Source organism: Balaenoptera borealis, assembly GCF_965194805.1.
Source record: "Balaenoptera borealis genome assembly, chromosome: 16".
NCBI lineage: Eukaryota > Metazoa > Chordata > Mammalia > Artiodactyla > Balaenopteridae > Balaenoptera > Balaenoptera borealis.
Genome location: NC_138872.1, coordinates 68302790 through 68326776, shown reverse-complemented (window position 1 = coordinate 68326776; position 23987 = coordinate 68302790). Strand labels below are relative to the sequence as shown.

The window sequence follows — 23987 nt, the reverse complement described above, 5'->3', positions numbered from 1 at the left end:
TCTTTTGTGTCTCCATACAGATTTTAAGATTTTTTTGTTCTAGTTCTGTAAAAAATGCCATTGGTAATTTGATAAGGATTGCATTGAATCTGTAGATTGCTTTGGGTAGTATAGTCATTTTCACAATATTGATTCTTCCAATCCAAGAACATGGTATATCTCTTCAGCTGTTGGTATCGTTTTTAATTTCTTTCATCAGTGTCTTATAGTTTTCTGCATACAGGTCTTTTGTCTCCCTAGGTAGGTTGATTCCTAGGTATTTTATTCTTTTTGTTGCAATGTTAAATGGGAGTGTTTCCTTAATTTCTCTTTCAGATTTTTCATCATTAGTGTATAGGAATGCAAGAGATTTCTGTACATTAATTTTGTATCCTGCAACTTCACCAAATTCATTGATTAGCTCTAGTAGTTTTCTGGTGGCATCTTTAGGATTCTCTATGTATAGTATCATGTCATCTGCAAACAGTGACAGTTTTACTTCTTCTTTTCCAATTTGTATTCCTTTTATTTCTTCTTCTTCTCTGATTGCCATGGCTAGGACTTCCAAAACTATGTTGAGTAATAGTGGCGAGAGTGGACATCCTTGTCTTGTTCCTGATCTTAGAGGAAATGCTTTCAGTTTTTCACCATTGAGAATGATGTTTGCTGTAGGTTTGTCATATATGGCCTTTATTATGTTGAGGTAGGTTCCCTCTATGCCCAATTTCTGAAGAGTTTTTATCATAAATGGGTGTTGAAATTTGTCAAAAGCTTTTTCTGCATCTATTGAGATGATCATATGGTTTTTATTCTTCAATTTGTTAATATGGTGTATCACATTGATTGATTTGCGTATATTGAAGAATCCTTGCATCCCTGGGATAAATCCCACTTGATCGTGGTGTATGATCCTTTTAATGTGTTGTTGGATTCTGCTTGCTAGTATTTTGTTGAGGATTTTTGCATCTATATTCATCAGTGATATTGGTCTGTAATTTCCTTTTTTTGTAGCGTCTTTGTCTGGTTTTGGTATCAGGGTGATGGTGGCCTCATAGAATGAGTTTGGGAGTGTTCCTTCCTCTGCAAGTTTTTGGAAGAGTTTGAGAAGGATGGGTATTAGCTCTTCTCTAAATGTTTGATAGAATTCACCTGTGAAGCCATCTGGTCCTGGACTTTTGTTTGTTGGAAGATTTTTAATCACAGTTTCAATTTCATTACTTGTGATTGGTCTGTTCATATTTTCCATTTCTTCCTGGTACAGTCTTGGATGGTTATACCTTTCTAAAAATTGGACAAGGGAAGACATTTTTAAGAAAGACACAACCTAAGTAGTGATAAGAGAAAATATTGGTAAATTTTAACAGGTAAAAAATTTTCATTTCCATGGGGCAAAAAAATACATATACTAAACAAAATCAAAAGACAAACTGCAAATTAGGAAAAATATTCACAACATATATAACAGAGTGTGGGCTAATTTTCTATTATAAAAAGACCTTTTAAAAATTAATATGAGGGGGCTTCCCTGGTGGCGCAGTGGTTAAGACTCCGCCTGCCAGTGCAGGGGACACAGGCTCGAGCCCTGGTCCGGGAAGATCCCACATGCCACGGAGCAACTAAGCCCATGTGCCACAACTACTGAGCCTGCGCTCTAGAGCCCGTGAGCCATAACTACTGAAGCCCGCATGCCTAGAGCCTGTGCTCTGCAACAAGAGAAGCCACTGCAATGAGAAGTCCACACACTGCAACGAAGAGTAGCCCCTGCTCGCTGCAACTAGAGAAAGCCCACACGTAGCAACAAAGACCCAATGCAGCCAAAAATTAATTAATTAATTACTTTTTAAAAATAAAAGGAAGTATAAACACAGACACTTTCACACATTGTTGGTGTGAGCACATGTTGGTACAACTTCTCTGAAAGGAAATTATTAGATAACTATCAAAAATTTTAAATGGGGGGGGAACCTTTGACCCAGGAACTCAAGTTTGAGGAATTTATCCTAGACATACTCTCAAATCTAAGATGTTTGCTCAAGGTTATTTTTTCGGTCCTTGTTTGTAATAGCAAAAAATGGGAAATAACCTTTCCCAATTAATGGGAAAAGAGTTCATTATATTACAGAACTCCCATATAAGAATACTACAAAGCCATTTTTTTAATGAGGTTGATTTTTATGGATTCTGATATTAAACAACTTCCAAGATATTCTGGTGGGGGCCTGAAAGTCTGTATGTGATACACCCACTAGTGGAAAAAGAGTCAAGGATGAGAGAGAGAGAGAAAGAGATCAGAGACAGAGACAGAGAGATACAGACAGACAGACAGACTATACACAGAACAAGTCTGAAAACTTACATAAGAAAGTGATAATAGTAATTGCTCCCAGGGATTCAGATAAAAGAGAAACTTCATTTTCATTATATACACTTTGTTACTCTTTGAATGTTACCATTTTATTATTTTTTTCTATAAAATATTTCAATGAAAACTACTAAGAGGTTGGAGATGTTGGAGATGCCGGAGAGGAGGAAAAGAAAATAAAACTCACCCATAAGCCTAGTTAAAAAAATTTTTTTTCTACAAAGAAAGACGATCCCATCCCCCAAGTTAACCACTAATAAGTATTGGGTTCAGGTTCTTGCAGAACTGTTTCTGTTTATAAAAACATGGTGGAATGATATTTTGCTTTCATTTACGGATTTTTCTACACTTTCCCTCTCCCCACTGTCTTTCCTGCACCCAAGCAGGCAGAAAGCCAGCTTTGAAAGTCCTTGGCCCAGAGGAAGTTCATAGCAGGTCCAAAAAGCAGAACACCGCCAGGATTTCTTGGCTTTGCTCCAAAAATCCAAGCCCATGGGAGAGTGTAGAGGGTTTGCAGAAGATCTAGAAGGGAGAGAAAAGTTTTCAGGTATAAAAGGAACTGGAGAAGACGAAGATGGTGACTTTATGTTTTACACCGATAGAAGGTCGCTGCTATCACAGTTGTGTCTGATTCACCTCTCAGGGGCAGAAAACAAAGCATGAGTGCTAGGAGGCATTTACACATTCAAACAGGAGGAAGAGGGCAGTAGGGGAGCATGAGGAAGAGGAAAGGAGAACTTAGAGCAGCTCGAGTGTGCCAAAAATAAACTAGAGGAAGCAGCTGAGTAACAGTGTGATCAGATAAGAAAAAGAAAGTACTGCACGGAGGAGAAAGAATTTCCATTAGGGTGAAGGACATGAAAAGGCAATTCACAGAAAAGGAAATACAAATGGCTTATAAACATAGGAGAAAACATTCGATCTCACACACAATTAAGGGAATGTAAATTAAAACAATAATGAGATACCATTTTCCTCTGTCGGACTGGCAAAGACAAGGTAGATGCCAGCCGGTAAGTGCCTCTGTGCAAGTTAGAAAACGGCGCCCCCTTCTGGGAAGATGCGTCTAGTGACGGGGGACTGGGCGCGTCCTGGATTCCAGTGCCACTTGCCCCCAGCCTGGACCTTTTGCAAACAGACTTGTATCCCTCTGCAAAACAGAAAGAAGGTTGAGAATACACGGTGTTTAGAAAGATGCTGAAAAACAAACACTCTCCCACTCCTGAAATAACATTTTCTTGTTTTAACACTATAATTCTAAATAACATGATTATACCTGTATGTCTTAAATTACCAACTTGAAGCTACGTTATCTCCGTTGCTAAGAAAGAAGTGAAATTTAGCTCAGCTTCATTCTCCTTTCCTGCTTTCCCAGTTTTTGTAGGATAGTATTTTTAGTGAATTCCTGCAGTCAGTCAAGAAATATGTATTAAGAATCTAAACACTGTAAGTTATTTTCTAGGTGCTTAGTTGTTCTTGTGACTTTATTATTTTTATCTTTTTCTTGCCTTTATGATTTTAAATAATACATTTAATCCTTTATTTTTTTGATCCACAGAAGCCATCCTAATTCATATGAATTCAGGTTTTTGCTTTTGTGCTTTTGCAAATATAGAAACTAGCTCTGACTAGAGCTTTAAAAGGAGTGGGGACTTGCAACAAGAAAAGGGTGCTGGCTGGATACCGGGGTGTTCTACAGAATCCAAGGAAGGGCTGAACAACCAGGGCTCAGCAGGGTCAACAGCCAGGACGGCTTCCGAGCCAGAGCAGCAGCAGGAATGTGCCGAATTCCTCCAGCTCCACATGGGTCCAGGGGTGTTAGGGTTGTATGGTATAGACATGGTTGCCAAGACAGCTGCAGAGAAAGGGGATCTGTTGCACCACAATCCCCAGACCTGGCACCTATCACACAAACATTAACCCGTCTATGCATCAGAATGTTGTTGAGTGAGAATGGACTCAGGATCTTTTTGTAGGAAAAATAGATAACATGTCCCCTATATCCCTTGACAGAACTACCTAGAGACCAGACTTCCCATGCCCCCAAGGGCCTTGTTCTCTCCCCCCCAGAGAATCCCCAAGTTTTTTTGCACACACTCTTCTTGGCCAATCACTCCCCTTCTTTTGATGCGAACCTTGCTTTGGTGGACTGAGTTTATAAGCAATCTGGGCAGTGGGACCTGACTTCTGTGTTCTTTTCCTTTCTGAACACAAAGGTGCTGGCCTGCCCCCTGATGGAAGCTGCCAGATAACCTCAAGGAGGGAATGACTCTGAACCACATTGGGGTTGGAAGATGCCTACTGCAGGGAAATCCATGTGAAATGCTTAGAACAGAGCCTGGCACTGGCTAAGTACCATATAGGTGTGTGCTCAAAAAAACAAAACATGCTGTTAGCCTTGGGGTCACACCTACCTGAGTTCAGATTCCAGTCCTGCCACATGCTAGTTTTGAAGCTTTGAGCTGTGTATTCATTTCCTAGGGCTGCTGTAACAAACTGATGGCTTTATAAAAATACGTACATACGTAAATGTGTTGTCTCACAGTTCTCCAGGCTAGAAGCTTGAAATCATGAAGTCTGTAGAAATCCTTATTTGTTTCTCCCTAATTTTTTTTTTTTTTTTTGCCACATGGCATGTGGGATCTTAGTCCCCAGACCAAATATTGAACCCATGCACCCTGCAGTGGAAGTGCAGAGTCTTAACCACTGTGCCATTAGGGCAGCCCGGCTTCTTCCTACTTTCTAATGGTTTTCCAGTTTCTTCGGTGTTCCTCGGCTTGTAGGTGCATCACCGCAATTCTCCATCTTCTCTTGGTGGCCTTCCTGTGTCTCTGCATTTAGTTTTCCTTCTGCAAATGCCTGTGTCCACATGTCCCCTTTTTATAAGGATACCAGTCATGTTGGATTAGTGCTCTCCCTACTCCTGTATGGCCTCATCTTAACTAATCACATTAGCAATGACCCTACTTCCAAATGAGGTCACATTCTGAGGTCCTGGGGTAGGACCTCACCATATCTTTTGGGGGGATTACACAGTTCACCCCATAAAAGCATGTTTCTTCACCTCCTAGGCCTCAATTTCTCCAAGTGTAAAGTAAAAATAACTGTGGCTCTCTCGTAGATCAATATATCTAAACATAGAAAGACATTTGAGATAGTTCGCTCAGATAGATTGGAAGTTTCAGAGTAAAATATATGCCATGATTTGTGTTTGGATGTGAACAGAAAATTTCTGGAAGGATGCATAAGAAATACACCAGTGTTATCTCTGGGGAGGGGGATTGGTGAGCTTGGAGGGCAAGGGGAGGAGGGGTTGAACCTTCCCATTAGGTCCCTTTAGTTCTGCTTGACTTGCTTTATTTTGTTTTTATAATTTAATAATAAAAAAGTGGAGTAAACCACAGTGGCTTCTGCCTGGTTGGGTTGTTGTGAGGATCAAATAAATGTGGATTGTAAACCATTTGGCCCGGTAAGTGCTCGCTGAATGGTGACTGACTGTGGATATTCTCATTGCAGTTTTCACCAAAACATCCATTTAATAGACAAGAACTGGAAACAAGCTAAATTGCCCAACTAATGGGAAAGATTTATTCAGGAAATTACTGTTCAGCTACTTGATTTATTATTAAGCAGCATTAAAAATTACATTGACCAGAAGTCCATAATAACAAGGAAAACTATTCACAATATAATGGAAAGGGAAAAATAAAAAGCAGGATACAAATTTCAAACTTTGTAGCCTTTAAACAAAATAGTGTAAAATCATGTAACCAATATACAAGAGTAGCTTTGCCAGTGTAGCAGGATTAAGAGTGTTTTTTTTTTAATCCTTCATCTTTTTTTTTTGTCATCTTGTTAATAGTTTCCTTTTTTTTTTTTTTTTTTAAGGAACATGCCCTATTTTTACAACAAGGGGAATAAAATCATTGGAAGTAAAAAGAGACTGAGAGATTAAATGACATATAAGTGATATTATTTCCCCTTTAGAAGAATTTCATATCCAGGCAAATGATCACCCTCCCTACTTTACAGAAATCCTCATTTTCCAGAGAGAGAGAACCAGCTCCAACATCAACACTGAGAAGCTGATACCGAGTAGGACCCTGTGGAACTCCTGGGCACAAAAGCCTTTCTGTGTCCCCCATTTATTTGATTACAGGAAATAGGCTTCATTCAAGCCTCCATGAGTTCCAGCGGGCAGGTTCAAGCAGTTGTTAATTAGGGAAGGGGGGGATGTAAGACAAGGTAGGAACAGTCAAAAGAAACAATAGTGCAGCCTTGGGGCAAGGTCCTGGTTCCCCATCAAGGGATACGCATGGACTTCCCTGGCAGTCCAGTGGTTAAGACTCCGGGCTCCCAATTCAGGAAGCACGAGTTTGATCCCTGGTCGGGAAACTAAGATCCCACATGGCTCATGGTGCAGCTTAAAAAAAAAAAGGGGGGGGGATACACACAACAGTATCCTTGAGTTGTTTTGCAGATATCGAAACCACCACCAGGTGGGAGAAGTTAACTGTCCAACCAATCAGAAGAATGCCCATGAGCTGATCACACCCTCTTTGAACCATTACTATAAAACTTCTCACTAACCCCTCCAGGTCAGGACACACAGTTTTGAGGGCACTAGCCCGCTGTGGCCCCCTTTGCCCGGCAAAGCAATAAAGCTATTCTTTTCTACTTCACCCAAAACTCTGTCTCCAAGATTTAATTCAGTGTCAGGCTACAGAGGCTGGATTTGGCTTCAAAGCTACATTTTCAAATTTGCAATGATGATCTCTCAAGTTGCTATATATTTCCTAACATTTCCTTCTTCCCTCTAGTTCCACCAGCCCTTTTTAAACTTTTAAGTTTTCCTTTCCAAATGTTCCAGTCTCTCCTGCCTTTCTTTGATCTGGGAACACCTGTATCGAGTGAATACGAGAAACAGAGTCCATGTTCCCATGTTCAATTTTCCACCTTAACACTCGGCAACTGGCCAAGCAACCTTGATAGTCCCAATGGTCTGTCTTCTTTGAACAGACCCAGAGCTGTCTACTTCCATAATTCTTCTTATTTGAGATCTTAAATGTCCTTGTTGTTGAGTGACGAGGGGAACAGCCGGCTCTTCTCTTGGGGGTTTTCCTAATCCTGCAGAGTTTAGGTCCTGCCTCAGCCCCCTGCTACCTTTTCCCATCTTCTTGGCTGCTACCAGGAGATGGTTCTCCCAGGGGTAGTTTCCCTTTACCCTCTCATATGGGGGCTTTCACTAAGGATAATTCCCAGTTCTGGGTCATGTGGGCCAGAGCTGGGGGACTCAAACGCCTTCTTTCACTCCACCCTCCCTTTCCACCCTGCATTCCTCGCTCACATTCATTATTATAAAAACATATCATTTATTAAATGCTTATTATCCAACACCTGAGCTCCAGCATCCTCCTGTCTCCTCATCTTCCTCTGAAATATTTGAGTAAGATCTTAAGACCTTGTCAAGAGGATGTAAAGACAGACTACAGACTGAGAGAAAATATTTGCAAACACATATCCAACAAAAGATTAGTATCTAAAATACATAAAGAACTCTCAAAACTCAACAACAACAACAACTAAACCCACAAACAATCCAGTTAGAAAATGGGCAAAAGATATGAAGAGACATTTTACTGAAGAGGAGATACAGAAGGCAAATAAGCACATGGAAAGAGAGAAATGCCAATTAAGACCATGGTAAGATATCACCTCACACCTATCAAAATAACTAAAATAAAAAATAATGACAATACCAAATGTTGGCAAGGATGCTAAGGAACCTACGTCACTAGTGAGAATGTAAAATGTTATAGCCATTCTGGAAAACAATTTGTCAGTTTCTTTAAAAAACTAAAAATGCAACTGCTATACGACCCCAGCAATCGTGGTCTTGGGCATTCATCCCAGAGAAATCAAAATTTATGTTCATACAAACATCTCTCCATGAACGTTTACAGCAGCTTTGTTCGTGATAGCCCCAAACTGGAAACAACCCAAATGTCCTTTACTGGATAAATGGATAAACAAACCATGGAATATCCACACCATGGAATACCATTCAGCAGTAAAAAGGAACAAACTATTGATACACACAACAACCGGTATAAATCTCCAGAGAACTATGCTGAGTGCAAAAAAAAAGCCAAACCCAAAAGGTTACATCCTATATGATTCCATTTATATAACATTCTTAAAATGACAAAATCAAAGAAATGGAGAACAGATTAGTGGTTGCTAGGGGTTAAGGAGGGGGTGAAGGTAGGAGAAAGTGGGTGTGGCTATAAAATGGCACAAGAGAAATCCTTGTTGTGATGGGAATATTCTGCATCCTCACTGTAGTTATGTCAAGATTCTGATTGTGATTTTGGACAAGAGTGTTGTAAAATGTTACCATTGGGAGAAATAGGGTACATGGTACATGGGATCTCTCTGTATTTTTACTTACAGCTGCATGTAAACCTATAATTATCACAAAATAAAAAGTTTATTTTTTTTTACAAAGGGGAATTACAACATGTAAAGGAAAACTGATTGCTAAATATTACTCACTTCATAGTTAATACTTATGTAGTACTTACCATGGGCTAGGTACTGCCTGGTACTTCAGGTTACTAATTTAACCTTCTCAAATCATATTATATAGTACTATTATGATCCTGTTTTATAGATGAGAAAACTGAGGTTAAGTAACTTGCCCAAGGTGACATAGTTAGTTAAGTGATGGACTTGGACTTTGAACTCAGGCACTCATTCCAGAGTCCTCGATTTTAGCCACTAAGCTGTGGTAAAGGTCAGGCCACTCCTCACCGCTCTCCTTAGAGATACAGTCTAGTTCCTAGACTTGCTGTTCTGGCCTCAGGTTCTTCCCTTCATCAGTGTTTCCTTTCTCAGGCCTCCAGAGTGTACATCTCCATCTCTCTTTTTAGAGAAACTTTCAGCCGCAAGAAACAGAACCTACCAATGCATCTGTCTTTAGACTTTGAGGAAATGTTATTATCTCACATAATAAAATGATGGCTTCAGAGTTGGCTGATTCAGCAGCTCTGTTATATCAGTAAATCCCAGCTTCCTTCTGCTGTTCTGTTCTGCCACCCTTGACCTAGCAGCCTCCTCATGACCACAAGGTGGCTGCCCAAGCTCCAGGTGGTACTTTCTCACAACAGTATCCAGAGTCAGTAGAGGGATTGTTTCTTCCCTCTTTGTGTCCTCTCAATCAACAAAGAAAACCTCTGCCAGAAGCCCCAGCACAAGACTCCACTCGTGTCCCATTGGCCAGAATCACCTCATGTTCCCATGCCTAAGCCCATCATTAAACAAAGGGGATATGAAAATATGGTTTGTTTAGACCAATTATGCCGCTTCCTGGGAGCAGAGACCACTTCCCCTGAAGAATAAGATCACATGGAGGACAGATGGTAGCTGAAAGATAAAAAATAAAAAAAGGAAGTTCTATTACAAAAGAGGAAGAGGAAACACTTGTTTTCTAGGAAAAACTAAATTTTCATTATACTCTGCTCACAGAAGTGGGCTTCACCTTGGGGTTCATCCTCCTCCCTCCTCAAATACAATCTCCTAGGGTCCAGTATGAATTATCAGAACAGGACAGGCCAGCTCAGCAGTTCTCAAACATTAATGTGCCCAAGAATCACCCTAGGAGCCTGGTGGAAAGGCTGGAACTTGAACGCAAGTCCGTGTAATTCTAACACTTGGGCTTGCAACCACTGTGCTGTTTAGCTCCCACGTGCCGGCTGTTGTCCTAGGGGCTCCCTTAACGCCCAGAGCAGAGTTAGGCCTAAGAAGTTTCCCTTTACAGTGAGCCCCCGTGACCTGGTTAATCTCTCAGCACATTTCTGTTACCCAATCAGGTCCAGGTGCTCACGGCTCGAAAACCAGAGTCAGAGAGAGAGAGGAAAGTTGGTGGAAAGGAAAGTTGCTTTTAATCAGAATGCCAGTAGTCTGGGGAGATGGTGGACTTAGTGTCCCCCAAAACCATCTCCATGGGTTCTGCTCAGCCTTGAAAGCTTTTAAAAGGAAAAAGGGAGGTAATCTCAGTTAATCATGGAGATAGGGGGTCAGAGTCATCGCCATCCCCCACTGTGTACAGGCTTGTCAACTTCTTGTGATTTTGTTAGGGGAACCACTGACTGAAACTGCCTACCCTGGTGAGGCCCGATAGTAACCACTTGCATGAGTTATCTTACAACAGGAGGTCCTGGTAAGGAATGCGGAACTAACAAGCTACCAGAACTGTAAGAATTTGGGAAAGGTCAAAAGGAGAGAGGAGATGTCAGTCTATATGTCCTGCCAACCTCCCAGAATCGTTCTCCCTGGAATCCATCTTGGCTGAGCGATGCACATGGCACCAGGGAGGACCCTGAGTCAGAATGATTGGCCAGAGACAACCTGGAAACTAACCCCATTACCATAAAACCTGAGACTGCGAGCCACATGGCAGAGCAGTTCTCCTGGGTTCCCTTACCGTGCTGTTCTCCACCCGGGGGCCCCTTCCCAATCAAGTCTCTTGCTTTGTCAGCACGTGTGTCTCCTCGGACAGTTCATTACGGAGTGTTAGACAAGATCCCACTCTTGGGCCCTGGAAGGGGCCCCCCTTCCTGCAACAATTTTTTTTAGATGCTATCTTGTTCACACAGTTTGTTCCCAAGATTACTGCAGGGGGAGCTAGGAAAGAGATCTGGTCATCGCTTAATTACTTATTCTTCATTTCTACTTCTTTGATATATGGAAAGAACCAACAGATTGGGCAAGGTAGTGTGTGGTCAAAAGATGTGAAAGGTATGCTAGGGCCAGAGATGAGTAGAGCATGGGGGCGCCTGGTTTCCGGTTAGCGACAGGACAAGGGGGCCTCCTGCAGAGAACTCTTTCCTGCCAAAAGCTGCTTACATTTCTTCCAGCCAAAAGTGGTGCCTGGCCCCAATTCTCCAGTCCTCCAGGCAGAGAGGTCTGCTCTCCTTTGCAAGTCTCATCCAGGGATCTTCCGCAAAGCGGTGGCCCCATTGTGTGTTTCCATTCTGCCCTCAACCCATCGAGAGTCCTTCCTTTCAATGAAGAAAGGGAGTGTGTGTAATAAACAGATTCTTTCCTAACTTCTCAGATGACCAGTTTGTTCCTACCCTCTTGGAACTACAATTTCCTCGTAAGTAATGTCCTGACCAAGAAATGCCTACAGTCCTTCCAAGCTTTGACATCCTATGGCCCTGGGAGTACAGAGGAGCCTGGAGGCGTGTGTGAGTGAGAAGGGAGGGAAAGGAGAATACAATTATTCCTGCAGAACGTTGCCTTGCCCTGGGGAGAAAAGTGGGAAATCATTGATGACTTTGGATCTCATCAGACACGCTCGAGCATCCGGATCATCCATTAGAATACTTATTTGAATCTAGGAAACTAATGAGCAATTGCCAAAGCTACCTTCCTGCTAATGGTGCACATTGTATTCCTGCTAATAAGCATTGATTGGCACCACATTCAAATGCAAATCTAGGTCTCTGTTTCTTACAAATAACTTTTTTGTTCTTTTAAAGGCAAGCCCTGGGGGACTGAAGAGTTTCAGCTTGATTGCAAATCTAAACTGGGGTTTGGAGATTTTATTCCTTCAATCCTTACCTCGAATTTGCATGCTCACCCCATTTTCCCAGAGTCATCAAAAAATGTCCTTTTGGAGTAGACTTTAAATTTAAAAGGAGATGGTGGTCTCAGATCTGGTTAGAAGTTGGTACAGGTTCTAACAACCTAATAAGAGGCTGTCTGCACTAGCAGTATTATGAAAAGATGCCCTGCTTTTCCCACCTCTCTTGAATCTCAAGGTCTTACTATCCTGTAGTTTCCAAGCCTAAGAGTCTTTCATTTTAGTCTTGATATCCATTGTTAAAAAACAAAATTCAACCCAATAAATCATGAATCAAGCAGTATCCAATCTAGCAGACAGAGAGGAGCTCGGAAGAGCTATACAAGGCATGAGATTTTGTGAGCAGAAGGGAGCAGGAACAAGGAAGTTGTACTAGGCAAAAAGTGGATTTGTTATTGCAAGGTCATTTCCTTACAGGGGATGGCAGGGATCTATCAGGCAGGTTACCTAACTAACGCTGGCCAGGCAATTTCTTTTTTTTTTTTTTTAATAGATCTTTATCGGAGTATAATTGCTTCACAATACTGTGTTAGTTTCTGTTGCACAACAAAGCGAATCAGCCATATGCATACACATGTCCCCATATCCCCTCCCTCTTGAGCCTCTCTCCCATCCTCCCTATCCCACCCTTCTAAGTCATCGCAAAGCACCGAGCTGATCTCCCTGTGCTATGCTGCTGCTTCCCACCAGCCAACTATTTTACATTCTGACCAGGCAATTTCTGATTGACTGGTTTAAGATTCCATGTCTGGGAGACCTGAACCTGTAATTAAGTCTTGGTTTGGTGATACGGGGCTTAGCATAAGTGACTTCATTTGGAGACTCTTTAACAGCATCATGTCAACACGTTACCTTAACACACATTATTGAAAACAGTGCTTCAGAGAATAACTGTTCCCCTGCCTGCACTTCTGAGCAATCAGGATCTGGCTCAGACACAGTGGGTGTTTAATGGTTGCCCATTGAGCATTTAATACATTTATGTGCAGCATAATGGCTCATTTCTGCTGCCATCTTTTATTCTTTCCATCCATTTCCTACATTCTATGGAATGTGACCTCCCAAGACTAATCCAAGTGCACAGAATCCAGTGCAATAGCTGAACTATTAGTCAGATTCATGAGGATTTTTTTTTCTTCAGAGCTGCAGAGGCTACTAAGCCTGGCTGGTGATATAGGCAACTGCCAGGCTCTACAATTGAGTGGCCCCTTGGGGGAGGCTGGTTAAGTGAGTTCATCTCTCCTCTCCAGAGCTGGTGCACTGGGACACAAGGGCTCAGGTCTGAGGAAGGAGGCAATATAAATAGGGCTTAAGGCACAGACTTAGCCACCAGATAGACCTGGATTTGAGGCTGAGCTCTGCCCAATAGCAGCTGTGTGACCTGGAGCTAGTTCCTTAACTTCTCTGAGCATCAGTCTCCTCATCAGTAAAATGGGGGTAATAAGAGTCTGTAGTGGATTGTTTACCATACCTTGAGTAGGTCACTTCCATAATCTAATTTTAGCCATGTGCCTTGCTTTGACAAATGCAACACCAGCAAATGTGATGCAAGAAGAAGCTGGAGTTGTGCTTGCACACTAGGGCTTACTCTCTCTTGCTGTTGAGAACCTTTCCACCACCATGTGAACAAGCATGGGCTGGTTGATGAGAGGCATGTGGCTGTCACCCCAGATAATGTCAAGCCAACTGCCAGATATGTGAGTGAGGCCATCCTAGACTATCCAGCTCCAGCCAAGCCAGCCCAAGTCAAAATAAACTCCCAGCAAACCCATAGAACTGTGAGAAATAATAAGTGTTTCTTATTTTAAGACACTACCTTTGGGGGAAGTTTTGTTACACAGCAGAAGCTGACTGATACACATTTTCTCACCCAGAGTGATGTTTGAGCCTTAAATACATATACATAAAAAGTGCTTCAACCAGTGCCTGACACATAATAAGTATTCAATCAGTATTCATCACATCATTTGATCTTTGAAGCCAGGATACTGAGAGCTTCTTGGAGGTGATCTTCACTGAAACAGAGGGGGCAAGGAAAGAAAGTCTGCTTTATTTAGCCAATGGATCAGAACCAGGACCAGACCTGGTTCTCTGGCACAGGGCGGCTCTTCTAGACCCTGAAGATCACCACCAGTCATTTCTGATCTGCACAGATATGAGTATTTCATTCCAGTGCCATCTTGATGAGCTACATCTGCTGCAGGGTCAGTCAGAGGGAAGGGGCAGGCCCTTCCACTCCAATGCCACCCACAAAATCCTGCCATCACCTACCCCAGACCCAATGAGTAACACAGCCACCCACCCAGGTGGTCTGACAAGAGCCGCTTCCCCACTGGTCAACAGGTCTGGGGAAAATCTTGGCTACAGTGGATTCACATATGGGACATTTACACGTATATCCAAATTACAATACCTCTGAGCCTCCTGCCTGCACCCCATTCCTGTGTGCAAGGAGCAACCTCACCTACACTCACACACCAGTTTCCCACTGCAGCCTGAAAACACAAAAGTTGCCAAGTTCTTTCTCTCTCTGTTTCAGACTGAGATGCAGGAAGCCACATAAAGGAACGACTAGCTGCCAGTGTCCCTTGTGAGAATGTCTGTGCTGGCACTGAGGTGCCACCTCCCAATGCTCACAAAGCAGAGAGGTCTCGGAGCTCCACACAGGGTAGATTCTGCACAGAACTGGCCCCTTCCCATCGCTGCATCATTGCAACTGCTTGTTGCCCCAACAGTAGCAAAGGCTCTCAGAAAAAAGTTCTGCAGACAGCATCTTTGTAAAAGCCAAACATTGGAAACAACCTGATTGTCCCTCCTCAACAGTACAATGAGCTTAAAAAAAAAAAAAAAATGTTGTTAATTCACACAATGGATGGAATGCCAAGGAACATTGAGAATGCACAAACGCTCCATACAATAGCTTGCATGCATTTCACAAATTTGAAGTTAAGTGAAAGAAAACACTCACAAAAAAGTATTTTCAATAAATCTACATAAAGTTCAAAAGCAATCAAAATCAAATGGCATGATTCAGGGATGCATTCTAAGGTGATAAAATAATGAAGAAAAGCAAGGGGCTGATTACCAGAAACTCAGGAACATTGTTTCCTTTTGGGGGTGGGGAGGAAAAGGTTTCAAAAGTAAAGAAGTATGTGCGGGCTCTTGGGGGCTGGTCGTTCTAGTTCTTTTTTTTTTTTTTTTTTTTTAACTATTAGCACCTTTAATTATTATTTATTTATTTATTTATTTGGCTGTGGTGGGTCTTCGTTTCTGTGCGAGGGCTTCCTCTAGTTGCGGCAAGCGGGGGCCACTCTTCATTGCGGTGCGCGGGCCTCTCACTATCGTGGCCTCTCTTGTTGCGGAGCACAGGCTCCAGATGCGCAGGCTCAGTAGCTGTGGCTCACGGGCCTAGTTGCTCCGCGGCATGTGGGATCCTCCCAGACCAGGGCTCGAACCCGTGTCCCCTGCATTAGCAGGCAGATTCTCAGCCACTGCGCCACCAGGGAAGCCCCGTTCTAGTTCTTGATCTGGGTGGTGGTTACTTATATGGGTGTTTGTTATATAGCAATTCCTCATGCTGTCCACTTACATTTTATGAATTTTTCTATATGTGTGTTATATACCCCACCCACCCCCTAAAAAAAGATTTTTGAAAAACAATTCTATAGCACATGTTCTTTACAGTTCTAACGACAGAGGTTCAAACTTATTCCACGGAGTCCAGCAGATACAGATGCCATGTCATCCCTTCCTCACTCCCATTGTTCCTGCCTTGCCTCACGGACTCAGATCCAGGATCCTAATACCTCCTTCCTCAGCCAGTTATACAGTAGGTTATACAATAATAGCTCCCATGACCATCAATGGATGCAAAGGGATATTGGTCATGGTGGTGATGGGAGTGGAAGGAGTTTATTTCTACCATAAGGTCTGAGCTCCTCTTCAGCCAACCAGAATGCCAGTAGTAGTAGCAGCAGGGTAATCGAGCAGGACCCTATAGGGTCTTCCAGAGACAGACCCCTCCCCCATACGCTTTGCTTTAGTTCCTCTCTGAAGTACCTAGATAAAAGTATCTGATGCACACTTCCTGAGCTGTTTTACAGATGCTAAAACCCCCGCCAAATGGAAGAAATTAACTACTTGATGACCATGTGCACCTAGCCCCCAGACCTACTGGCACCTAAGGATTGATAATGTTAACCCCTGTGACACCGCCCTGTTACCTCACCATCAACCAATCAGAGAATTGTGTAAGAGCTGATTACATACCCTGAGATGCCCTTCCTTCACCTGGCCTTCAAAAATGCCTTGCTGAAACCCATCGGGGAGTTTGGGCTTTCTGAGCACTGGCTGTCTCAGACTCCTTGTATGGCACCCTGCAATAAACACTGAACTTTCCTCCACACAACTGGGTGTCAGTAGATTGACTTTATTGCCAGTGGGCGAGCGGACCCAAGTTTGGTTCAGTAACAGCAGCAGTAGCAATAATAGTAGCAATCTTCTGTGTGGATATGGACCCCACTTGGAACAAGGCTAGAACTTGCTTGTACATCCTAAGTTGGACTTCCAGCCACACTTGGTCCCCGCTCAGCTTTACCTCAGCACATACTTCAACAGCGGGTGTGTGTTTGCAGGTCTGAAGAAGAGAGTATATGTTCTGTGCCCCATCAACCTAAAGAGAGGAGAACAGAGCCCAGAAGAACACCAGTCTTTAGGGGAGGGCAGATGAGAGAAGACCTCAAAGGAAATGAGAAAGAACAGCCAATGTGTGGTGGCCAGGAAGCCCAGGAGGAGCCAGGTTTTACAACGTGGAGTCAGGTTCAAATGCTGCAAGTCATAGAAGACAGGTGGAATCAGCCCAGTTCCCAGGGCTGTGATTCCCTTTGATCTCCGGTGGCCTTGGCCCGCGGCGGCTTTAAGCTGGATTTTGATTCCCTGGCCAGAGATTGAAGTCAGGCCACGGCAGTGAGAACCCTGAATCCTAGCCACTAAACCACCAGGGCCAGCGACCAGTGACAAGGCCCTGGCCCGTCGGCTTTGTAGAAATGGATTTCCACAAAGAGATGGAAAGTAGTGAAACCAGTAAAGTATTTATTAGGAGGAAAAAGAGTGTGTGTGAATAGACGCACACAGGCGGGTTCAGGAGAGAGTCGTGCCCTCGTGGTAGTTTGAATCACTTTTATGGAGCATTTCTTCTGGATTTCCTCTGGCCAATCATCTTGCTTTGCCTGGCTCTGAGTCCGTGTTTGGTTTAACTCAGGGTCCTCCCCTGTGTGTGTGCGCATCTCTTAGCCAAGATGGATTCTAGGGAAGAGGCCTATGGGTAGGTTGACATCACCTACTATGGGGTGACACCCCCTCCCTTTTTGACCCCCAAGGAGCCTTTCTGAGCACGTGTAGTCGGGAAGGTCTCCTTGACCTCAAGAATGGGATATGTGGTCTCTCTATCTCTTATCTGGGCAGGGCTCAGCTCCTCTCTGCCCCTGCCATTACTGTTATCTTAAAGTGTCCACTGGAGGCAAAGTCCAGCTATTTACCCTGTTCCTATTGTTATTTCTATCTGGAAGTGTAAACAGGAGGCTGGCTATAAATGTCTAACCTGGAGCCCATCTACCTCCTGCCTCACCTTCATCCACTATTTTCTATAAATTGCACACATCTGTCCTAAAACTCCATGAGTCTAAATTACATTCTGAAAAATAGTTCTGGAAGGAGGAACACAAAACTACTCACCGTGGTTAACTTTGGGGACCAGGATGAGTCCAGTGAAGGAAGGACTCTCACCTTTTTACTTTATATGCTTCTCAATTATTTTAATTTTTACAAGGAGCGTTCATGCATTTGAAATTTTAAATGAAAAGAAAATAGCTACATGTTAACTAATACTAGCTTAATGATGTTGGAAGAAGGGACCGGTAGCACCTGGCAACAGAAGAGGAAAGAAAACCAGCTGGGGGTTGTTGATGGCAGATTGGGGATTCGACAGGTGAGGACTGAGGTGAGAGGTGGCCAAAGGACACATGGTGTGAGGTGACCTGGTCCAGGAACTGTACAGGTGGTGTGGTCTGCCCCCTGCTGGAAATACAACAGCAGGAGCAATTCCTGGTTAGGTGTTTTTAGCAGGCTCCCCCAGCTATCAATGATCTTGTAAAGACGGGCAGGAAATGAAGACAAAGGAAGAGGGTGATGATATTTGGGCCTCAGTCCTCACTATGTGCTCTGTACTTCTGGGCTACTTTGGGCTTTCTGTCAGCAGTGACTGGGTTCTAAGAGTAAGAGACTTAAGAGAGACAGCCAGGCAGAAAACAAGCTGTCTTTTTATGTCCTGGTCTCAAAAATCACACACTGTCCCTTCCACCACAATCTCTTTGTCAAAGCAATCACAGAGTCCGGCCCAGGTTCAAGGGAAGGCAGATAGACTCTGTCTTCGATGTGGAGTGACAAGATTCTGGAAGAGCATGTGGGAGAGGAAATATTGCCGTGGCCAGTTTTGGAAAATACGGTCAACTGCAGAGGTCTTGGGAGACAGGAGGATGGGTGATAAATTACCTGCTGTGCTTGAAGGTGAAGATATTCCTGAGAAGCTGTCGGTGTAAGCAGAACTGGTAATGAGCATGTTGAAAACTAATAAAGCAAAATAAAGGAATTATTCATTCCAGGGAAAACAAAAACTTACACAAGAAGGAAAGGGAAGTGTAGTATACGACATGGTTCAGCTAATATGGCATTTATATCGTCATAATAGTGTTAAGCCTTAAATATTGATGTAACCCAACCTTGTGCTACGATGAGGTTAAAGATGGGAATGGAAATGGGTGGGGAGTGTGTAAAAGAGTTAAATCCTTGATATTAGGAAGTCAGGAAGTAATGTTGCAATATGGTAACATAATAAGAAATATACAGTTAGTCATGGTCCCCCATTCCCGGCACAGAGCTCCTAAAACCCTTGGAATTTCCTGAGCGATGGGATAAAGGAAGAATCTCCTGTTATTCATAATTAACTCCTTTAACCAGACTTGAGTTTATGCAAATAAGATGACTCAGTGGGCCCCTAAATGGCTTCCAGATGGGGGCTGGTTGCTGGAGGAACCAACCATGGGATTAAAGGGTTGGAATTTCCCCTGACCTCTAGGGAAGGGAGAGGGGATTGAATTGATCACCAATGGCCAGTGATTTAATCAATCATGCCTACATAATTGCATCTCCATAAAAACCCTAAGCATTGGGGTTTGGAGAACAACTCTGGGTTGGTGAACACATCGAGGTGCTGGGAGGGTGACGTGCCTGGAGCTTTGCTGCCCTTTGCCTTCCTGGCCCCATGCCTTGCCCTGTGCATCTCTTCCATTTGTGTGTTCCTGAGTTGTATCCTTCACAGTAAACTGAAACTAGTAAGTAAACTTTTCCTTAGTTCTGTGAGCCATTCTAGAAGATTATAGAATGCAAGGAGGGGGTTGTGGGAACCCCTGACTTACAGCCGGTTGGTGAGAAGTATAGGAGGCCTGACACTTCTGACTGGTATCTGAAGAGGGGACAGTCTTGTAGGACTGAGCCCTTAATTTGTGGGACCTGACGCTAACTCCAGGTAGAGGGTGTCAGAGTTGATTGAATTGTAGGACAACTAGCTGGTATCAGGGAATTGGTTGTTGTGTAGGGAGGGCAGTCGGGGGAGCCCATGTGTGGTGTCAGAGCTGTTCTGGGGGTAGAAAGAGATCGTAGCAGTAATGTCTGGAATTGAAAAGATAAGAAACAGCAGCACAGACATAGATTTATAAATATGGAGGTAAATCAGAGAAGAAATGGCCAAAGGATTTAAGGAATATGCCTCTTTAAACTGGGATTGGGTGGGTGGGGGAGGAGACCACCAGTTTCTACCTTGAACTTGGTGCATACTGGGCTTTCGTATCCCGTCTCCCATCCTAGTTACCACGCTGAGGTCTCTGCAGACTGTTACCTTCAGGATACTGTGTCACCCTCTGCTGGGGCCCCAACATGGCCTCTTCGGACCCTTCAAATCATGAGACACACCACCCAACTCAGCTTCTCTGAGAGGCACATACCCAAACTAAGACTCAAAAGCCACCCGCCAGGAGCTGGCTTACCCTTTGCACCAGGCCAGGAACTCCTACCCTCCCAGCCTCAGAAAGGGAGCAAGAGTGTGCCCTACAAACGCTGGATTTGTGCTTGCCTCGTACCTGCCGAAATCCAAAGAGCTCACCTAGATAGTCCTCCCCAGAAAAAAGGAACTGTCTACCCCAAGCCCAAACTCAAGTCTCTACCCTAAATGGCGAAAACTGCTTGTACTTGGCTTTTTAACTTTATCAAAGTCATAATGATGACGTCTACCATTTAGTCAGTGTTTACCACGTCTCAGGCACCATTCTCACCTCTTTACATTAACTAGTTAATTTACTCTTTATAACAATCCCATGAGGTAGGTATTATTATTGTTGCTGATGTCATTGCTGTTATTATTATTATTCTCATTTTTAAGAGAAATGCGGCACAGACAGATTCAGCACTTCAGCATGGCAGCACAGCACCATCCTGACAAACAAAGGCTCTGGTGCCAGAATGTCTGTGAGGAATCCTTCCGCAGCCGTTTTTACTAGCTATGTATCTTTGGGTGTGTTCATGCCCTTGGTTTCCCTATCCATGAAATGGGGTTAATAATTGTTCCTATCCCATGGGGTTATTCTGAGACTTAAATGAGTCTTTTAAATTTTAAAATTCTCAGGACAGTGCCCAGCACATATTAATTGCTATATATGTGTTTGACAAATAAGTCAACTTTCCCAGGGACACTGAGTCAGTAGGTGGTGAAATGGGATTTGAACCCTCACAGTGTGGGCTCTGGAACTGTCTCTCTTAACCACTCATTATGAAACCTATATGTTAAAAAAAAATTTTTTTAACTATAGGTGATTTACAATGTTGTGTTAGTTTCTGGTGTACAGCAAAGTGATTCAGTTATACATGTATATATTCTTTTTTTTTAAATTAATTTATTTTAATTTATTTATTTTTGGCTGCATTGGGTCTTTGTCGCTGCGTGCGGCCTTTCTCTAGTTGCAGTGAGCGGGGGCCACTCTTCGTTGCTGTGCGTGGGTTTCTTCGCTGTGGTGGCTTCTCTTGTTGCAGAGCACGGGCTCTAGGCACGCGGGCTTCAGGAGCTGTGGCATGCGGGCTCAGTAGTTGTGGCTCGCGGGCTCTAGAGCACAGGCTCAGTAGTTGTGGCGCACGGGCTTAGTTGCTCCGCAGCATGTGGGATCTTCCCGGACCAGGGCTCGAACCCGTGTTCCCTGCATCGGCAGGCGGATTCTTAACCACTGCGCCACCAGGGAAGCCCCATGTATATATTCTTTTTCATATTCTTTTTTTAATTAATTAATTTATTTATGGACTGCACCGCACAGCTTGTGGGATCTCAGTTACCCGACCAGGGATTGAACCCGGGCCATGGCTGTGAAAGCCCGGAATCCTAACCACTAGGCCATCAGAGAACTCCCTTTTTTCATATTCTTTTCCCTTACAGTTTATGACAAGATACTGAAGATAGTTCCCTGTGCTATACTGTAGGACCTTGTTGTTAACCTATTTTATAAAAAAAAAAATTTTTTTTTTAAGGGGAAATCTAGAAAGTAAAATCTCCCCTTCCCTCCCCAGACCTCTATTCCCACTGCTCAGAAGTAACCATTATTAACAGTTTCTTGGGTGTTCTCCATAAAAGTATCAACATGTATTGCTTGTGATTTTTTAAATGGCCATTTTCAGAGCTTCAAAAAAAATTATAACTCAATGTCCAATCTCTACCAGACTCTCCATTACGGGGGTAAGGAATATTTCTAGAGAACTCTACAATGTTTCCATCTGCACTGAAGGATTTATGTTCTCAGCTGTGGGACAGAAATCAGCATAAATCTTGGCACCCAGAGAGCTGCAACAACCTCCTCAATTTATCGCCCTTAGCTAATGTCGAAGGCATGATGCTTCAAACATCAAAATTTAGGAGATTGCACAAAAATGACACATTAAAAATACAAATGCTTGCTTTATATTGCTAACACATGTTGGTTAGGGAAAACTAGGCCAAAAGCATGTTCAGAAAAATATTTTTTAATGCACTTCATTGACATACTGTGAATAAACTATTTCTAGGAGACTTCTTCGGTATACTGCTTGCAGGAGGATGAGAATTAAGATGGAAACTTTGGAAATTATAGGGAAATATATTTTTCTAGAATTGGCACAGTATCAGATAGGAATTGCATTCAGCTACTAGTAACAGAGATCAAGTTACTGTGGATTAAACAATGTTAGGGTTTATTCTCTGTTGTAAAAGGCTAGAACCGGCATGGCGGCTCCACAAAGTTATTTGGGATTCAGGCTCCTTCTCTGATTCTTTGTATATAACTTCAAACCTCAGGGTCAAGGTTGTCCATGTTCACGTTATGGCTATGGAGCTCATGTTGTAATTGGGTAGAAGACGAGGAAGGGAAAAGAGGGTTGTCCCTCTCAGCTAAATCATTGCCCATTAAAAAGATTTAAAGACCTGTTTACAGCTCATTGGCCATCCTTAACTGCAAAGGAACCAAAGAAATGTTGACTTTTAGCTGGGCACTTTGCCACTCCAAATAAAATCAGGTTTTTATTTTTAAAGAAAGAGGGAATGGACAGGCTACAATAGGCATCTAGCAACCTCTGCATTGGCACCTTCTCCAAGAAAAGGTATAAGTTTGCTTAAGCAGGCACAAAACTCTTAATTTTCCCAAATGTATTGCTCCTGTAGAATCTCCCTGCTCTATAAAGGGCACCATTCTCTAACCAGATACTCAAGTCAAAAACCTGCGAACCATCTTTGATCCTTCTTTTACCTTACATTCCAACCATGAGCATGTTTTGTTGACACCCCCTCCAGGATATGTCCCATACCTTTCTAAATCTAACTGCCACTGTCACCGTCCTAGCCCAAGTCCCCCTCTTCCTGTCTGGTCTTCCTGCTTCCACTCTTTTTTTTTTTTTTCCCAGTGGCAGGTCCCTAGGATTCCCCAGACCTGCAGAATCATGATTTCTAAAGAAAAGCCCCCAGCAACTCTAATCCAATAAAAATTAATTTTTAAAAAAAAGATAGAAAAGCCCCCAAGAATCTGCATTTTAAATAAATCCTTGGGTAATTCATTTATTATGATGATTAAATACTAATAACATAAAATGTACCATTTTAAGGTTTACAATTCAGTGGCATTAGATGCTTTCACAATGTTGTGCAACCTTCACCACCATCTATTTTCAGAACTTTTTTCATCACCCCAGTGGAAACCTCATACCCATCAAGCAGTCAAAATCCATTCTTCCTGTCCCCAGGCACAAATCTGCTTTCGGTCTCTATGGATTTACCTACTCTGGACTTTTCATATAAATGGAATTATACAATATGTGGCCTTTTCTGTATGGCTTCTTTCACTTAGCATAACGTTTTCAAGATTCATCCATGTGGTAGCATGTGTTAGTACTTCACTTCCTTTTATGGCTGATATGTGGAAATATCACACTTTGTATATTCATCTTTTGGTAGACATTTGGGTTGCTTCTACCTTTTGGCTATTGTGAATAATGCTGCTAGGAACATTTGAGTACAAGTTGTTGTTTTGTTTTGTTTTTTGGTTTTTTTAAAATTTATTTATTTATTTTTGGCTGCATTGGGTCTTCATTGCTGCACGCGGGCTTTCTCTAGTTGCAATGAGCAGGGGCTACTCTTCGTTGCAGTGCACGGGCTTCTCATTGCAGTGGCTTTTGTTGTGGAGCATGGGCTCTAGGTGAATGGGCTTCAGTAGTTGTGGCACGTGGGCTCAGTAGTTGTGGCTCATGGGCTCTAGAGCACAGGCTCAGTAGTTGTGGCACACGGGCTTAGTTGCTCCGCAGCATGTGGGATCTTCCCAGACCAGGGATCGAACCGGTGTCTCCTGCATTGGCAGGCAGATTCTTAACCACTGGGCCACC

The 23987-nt window shown here is 43.0% G+C and overlaps 1 protein-coding gene and 1 long non-coding RNA gene across 8 annotated transcripts in view; one reads left to right on the top strand and one right to left on the bottom strand.

Moving 5' to 3' along the window:
• LOC309614378 overlaps positions 1-23987 on the top strand; it is a 477476-nt gene that overhangs the window by 440922 nt on the left and 12567 nt on the right. The gene's annotated exons all lie outside the window — the stretch shown is intronic.
• The window catches only part of CHP2 (calcineurin like EF-hand protein 2), a 39820-nt gene continuing 15847 nt past the window's right edge, over positions 15-23987 (bottom strand). Inside the window, exons 7-8 of one of the 7 annotated variants that reach the window (XM_082362619.1) lie at positions 18540-18614; positions 15-3491 (exon numbers count right to left, since the gene is read on the bottom strand). In XM_082362619.1, the coding sequence (XP_082218745.1) occupies positions 3408-3491; positions 18540-18614 (159 nt within the window). In that variant the 3' untranslated portion in view covers positions 15-3407. Of the gene's footprint in view, positions 9767-13987; positions 14006-15209; positions 18615-23987 lie in introns of those variants that run through there. The other 6 variants (XM_082362620.1, XM_082362623.1, XM_082362618.1 and 3 more) reach the window with 6 other exon arrangements.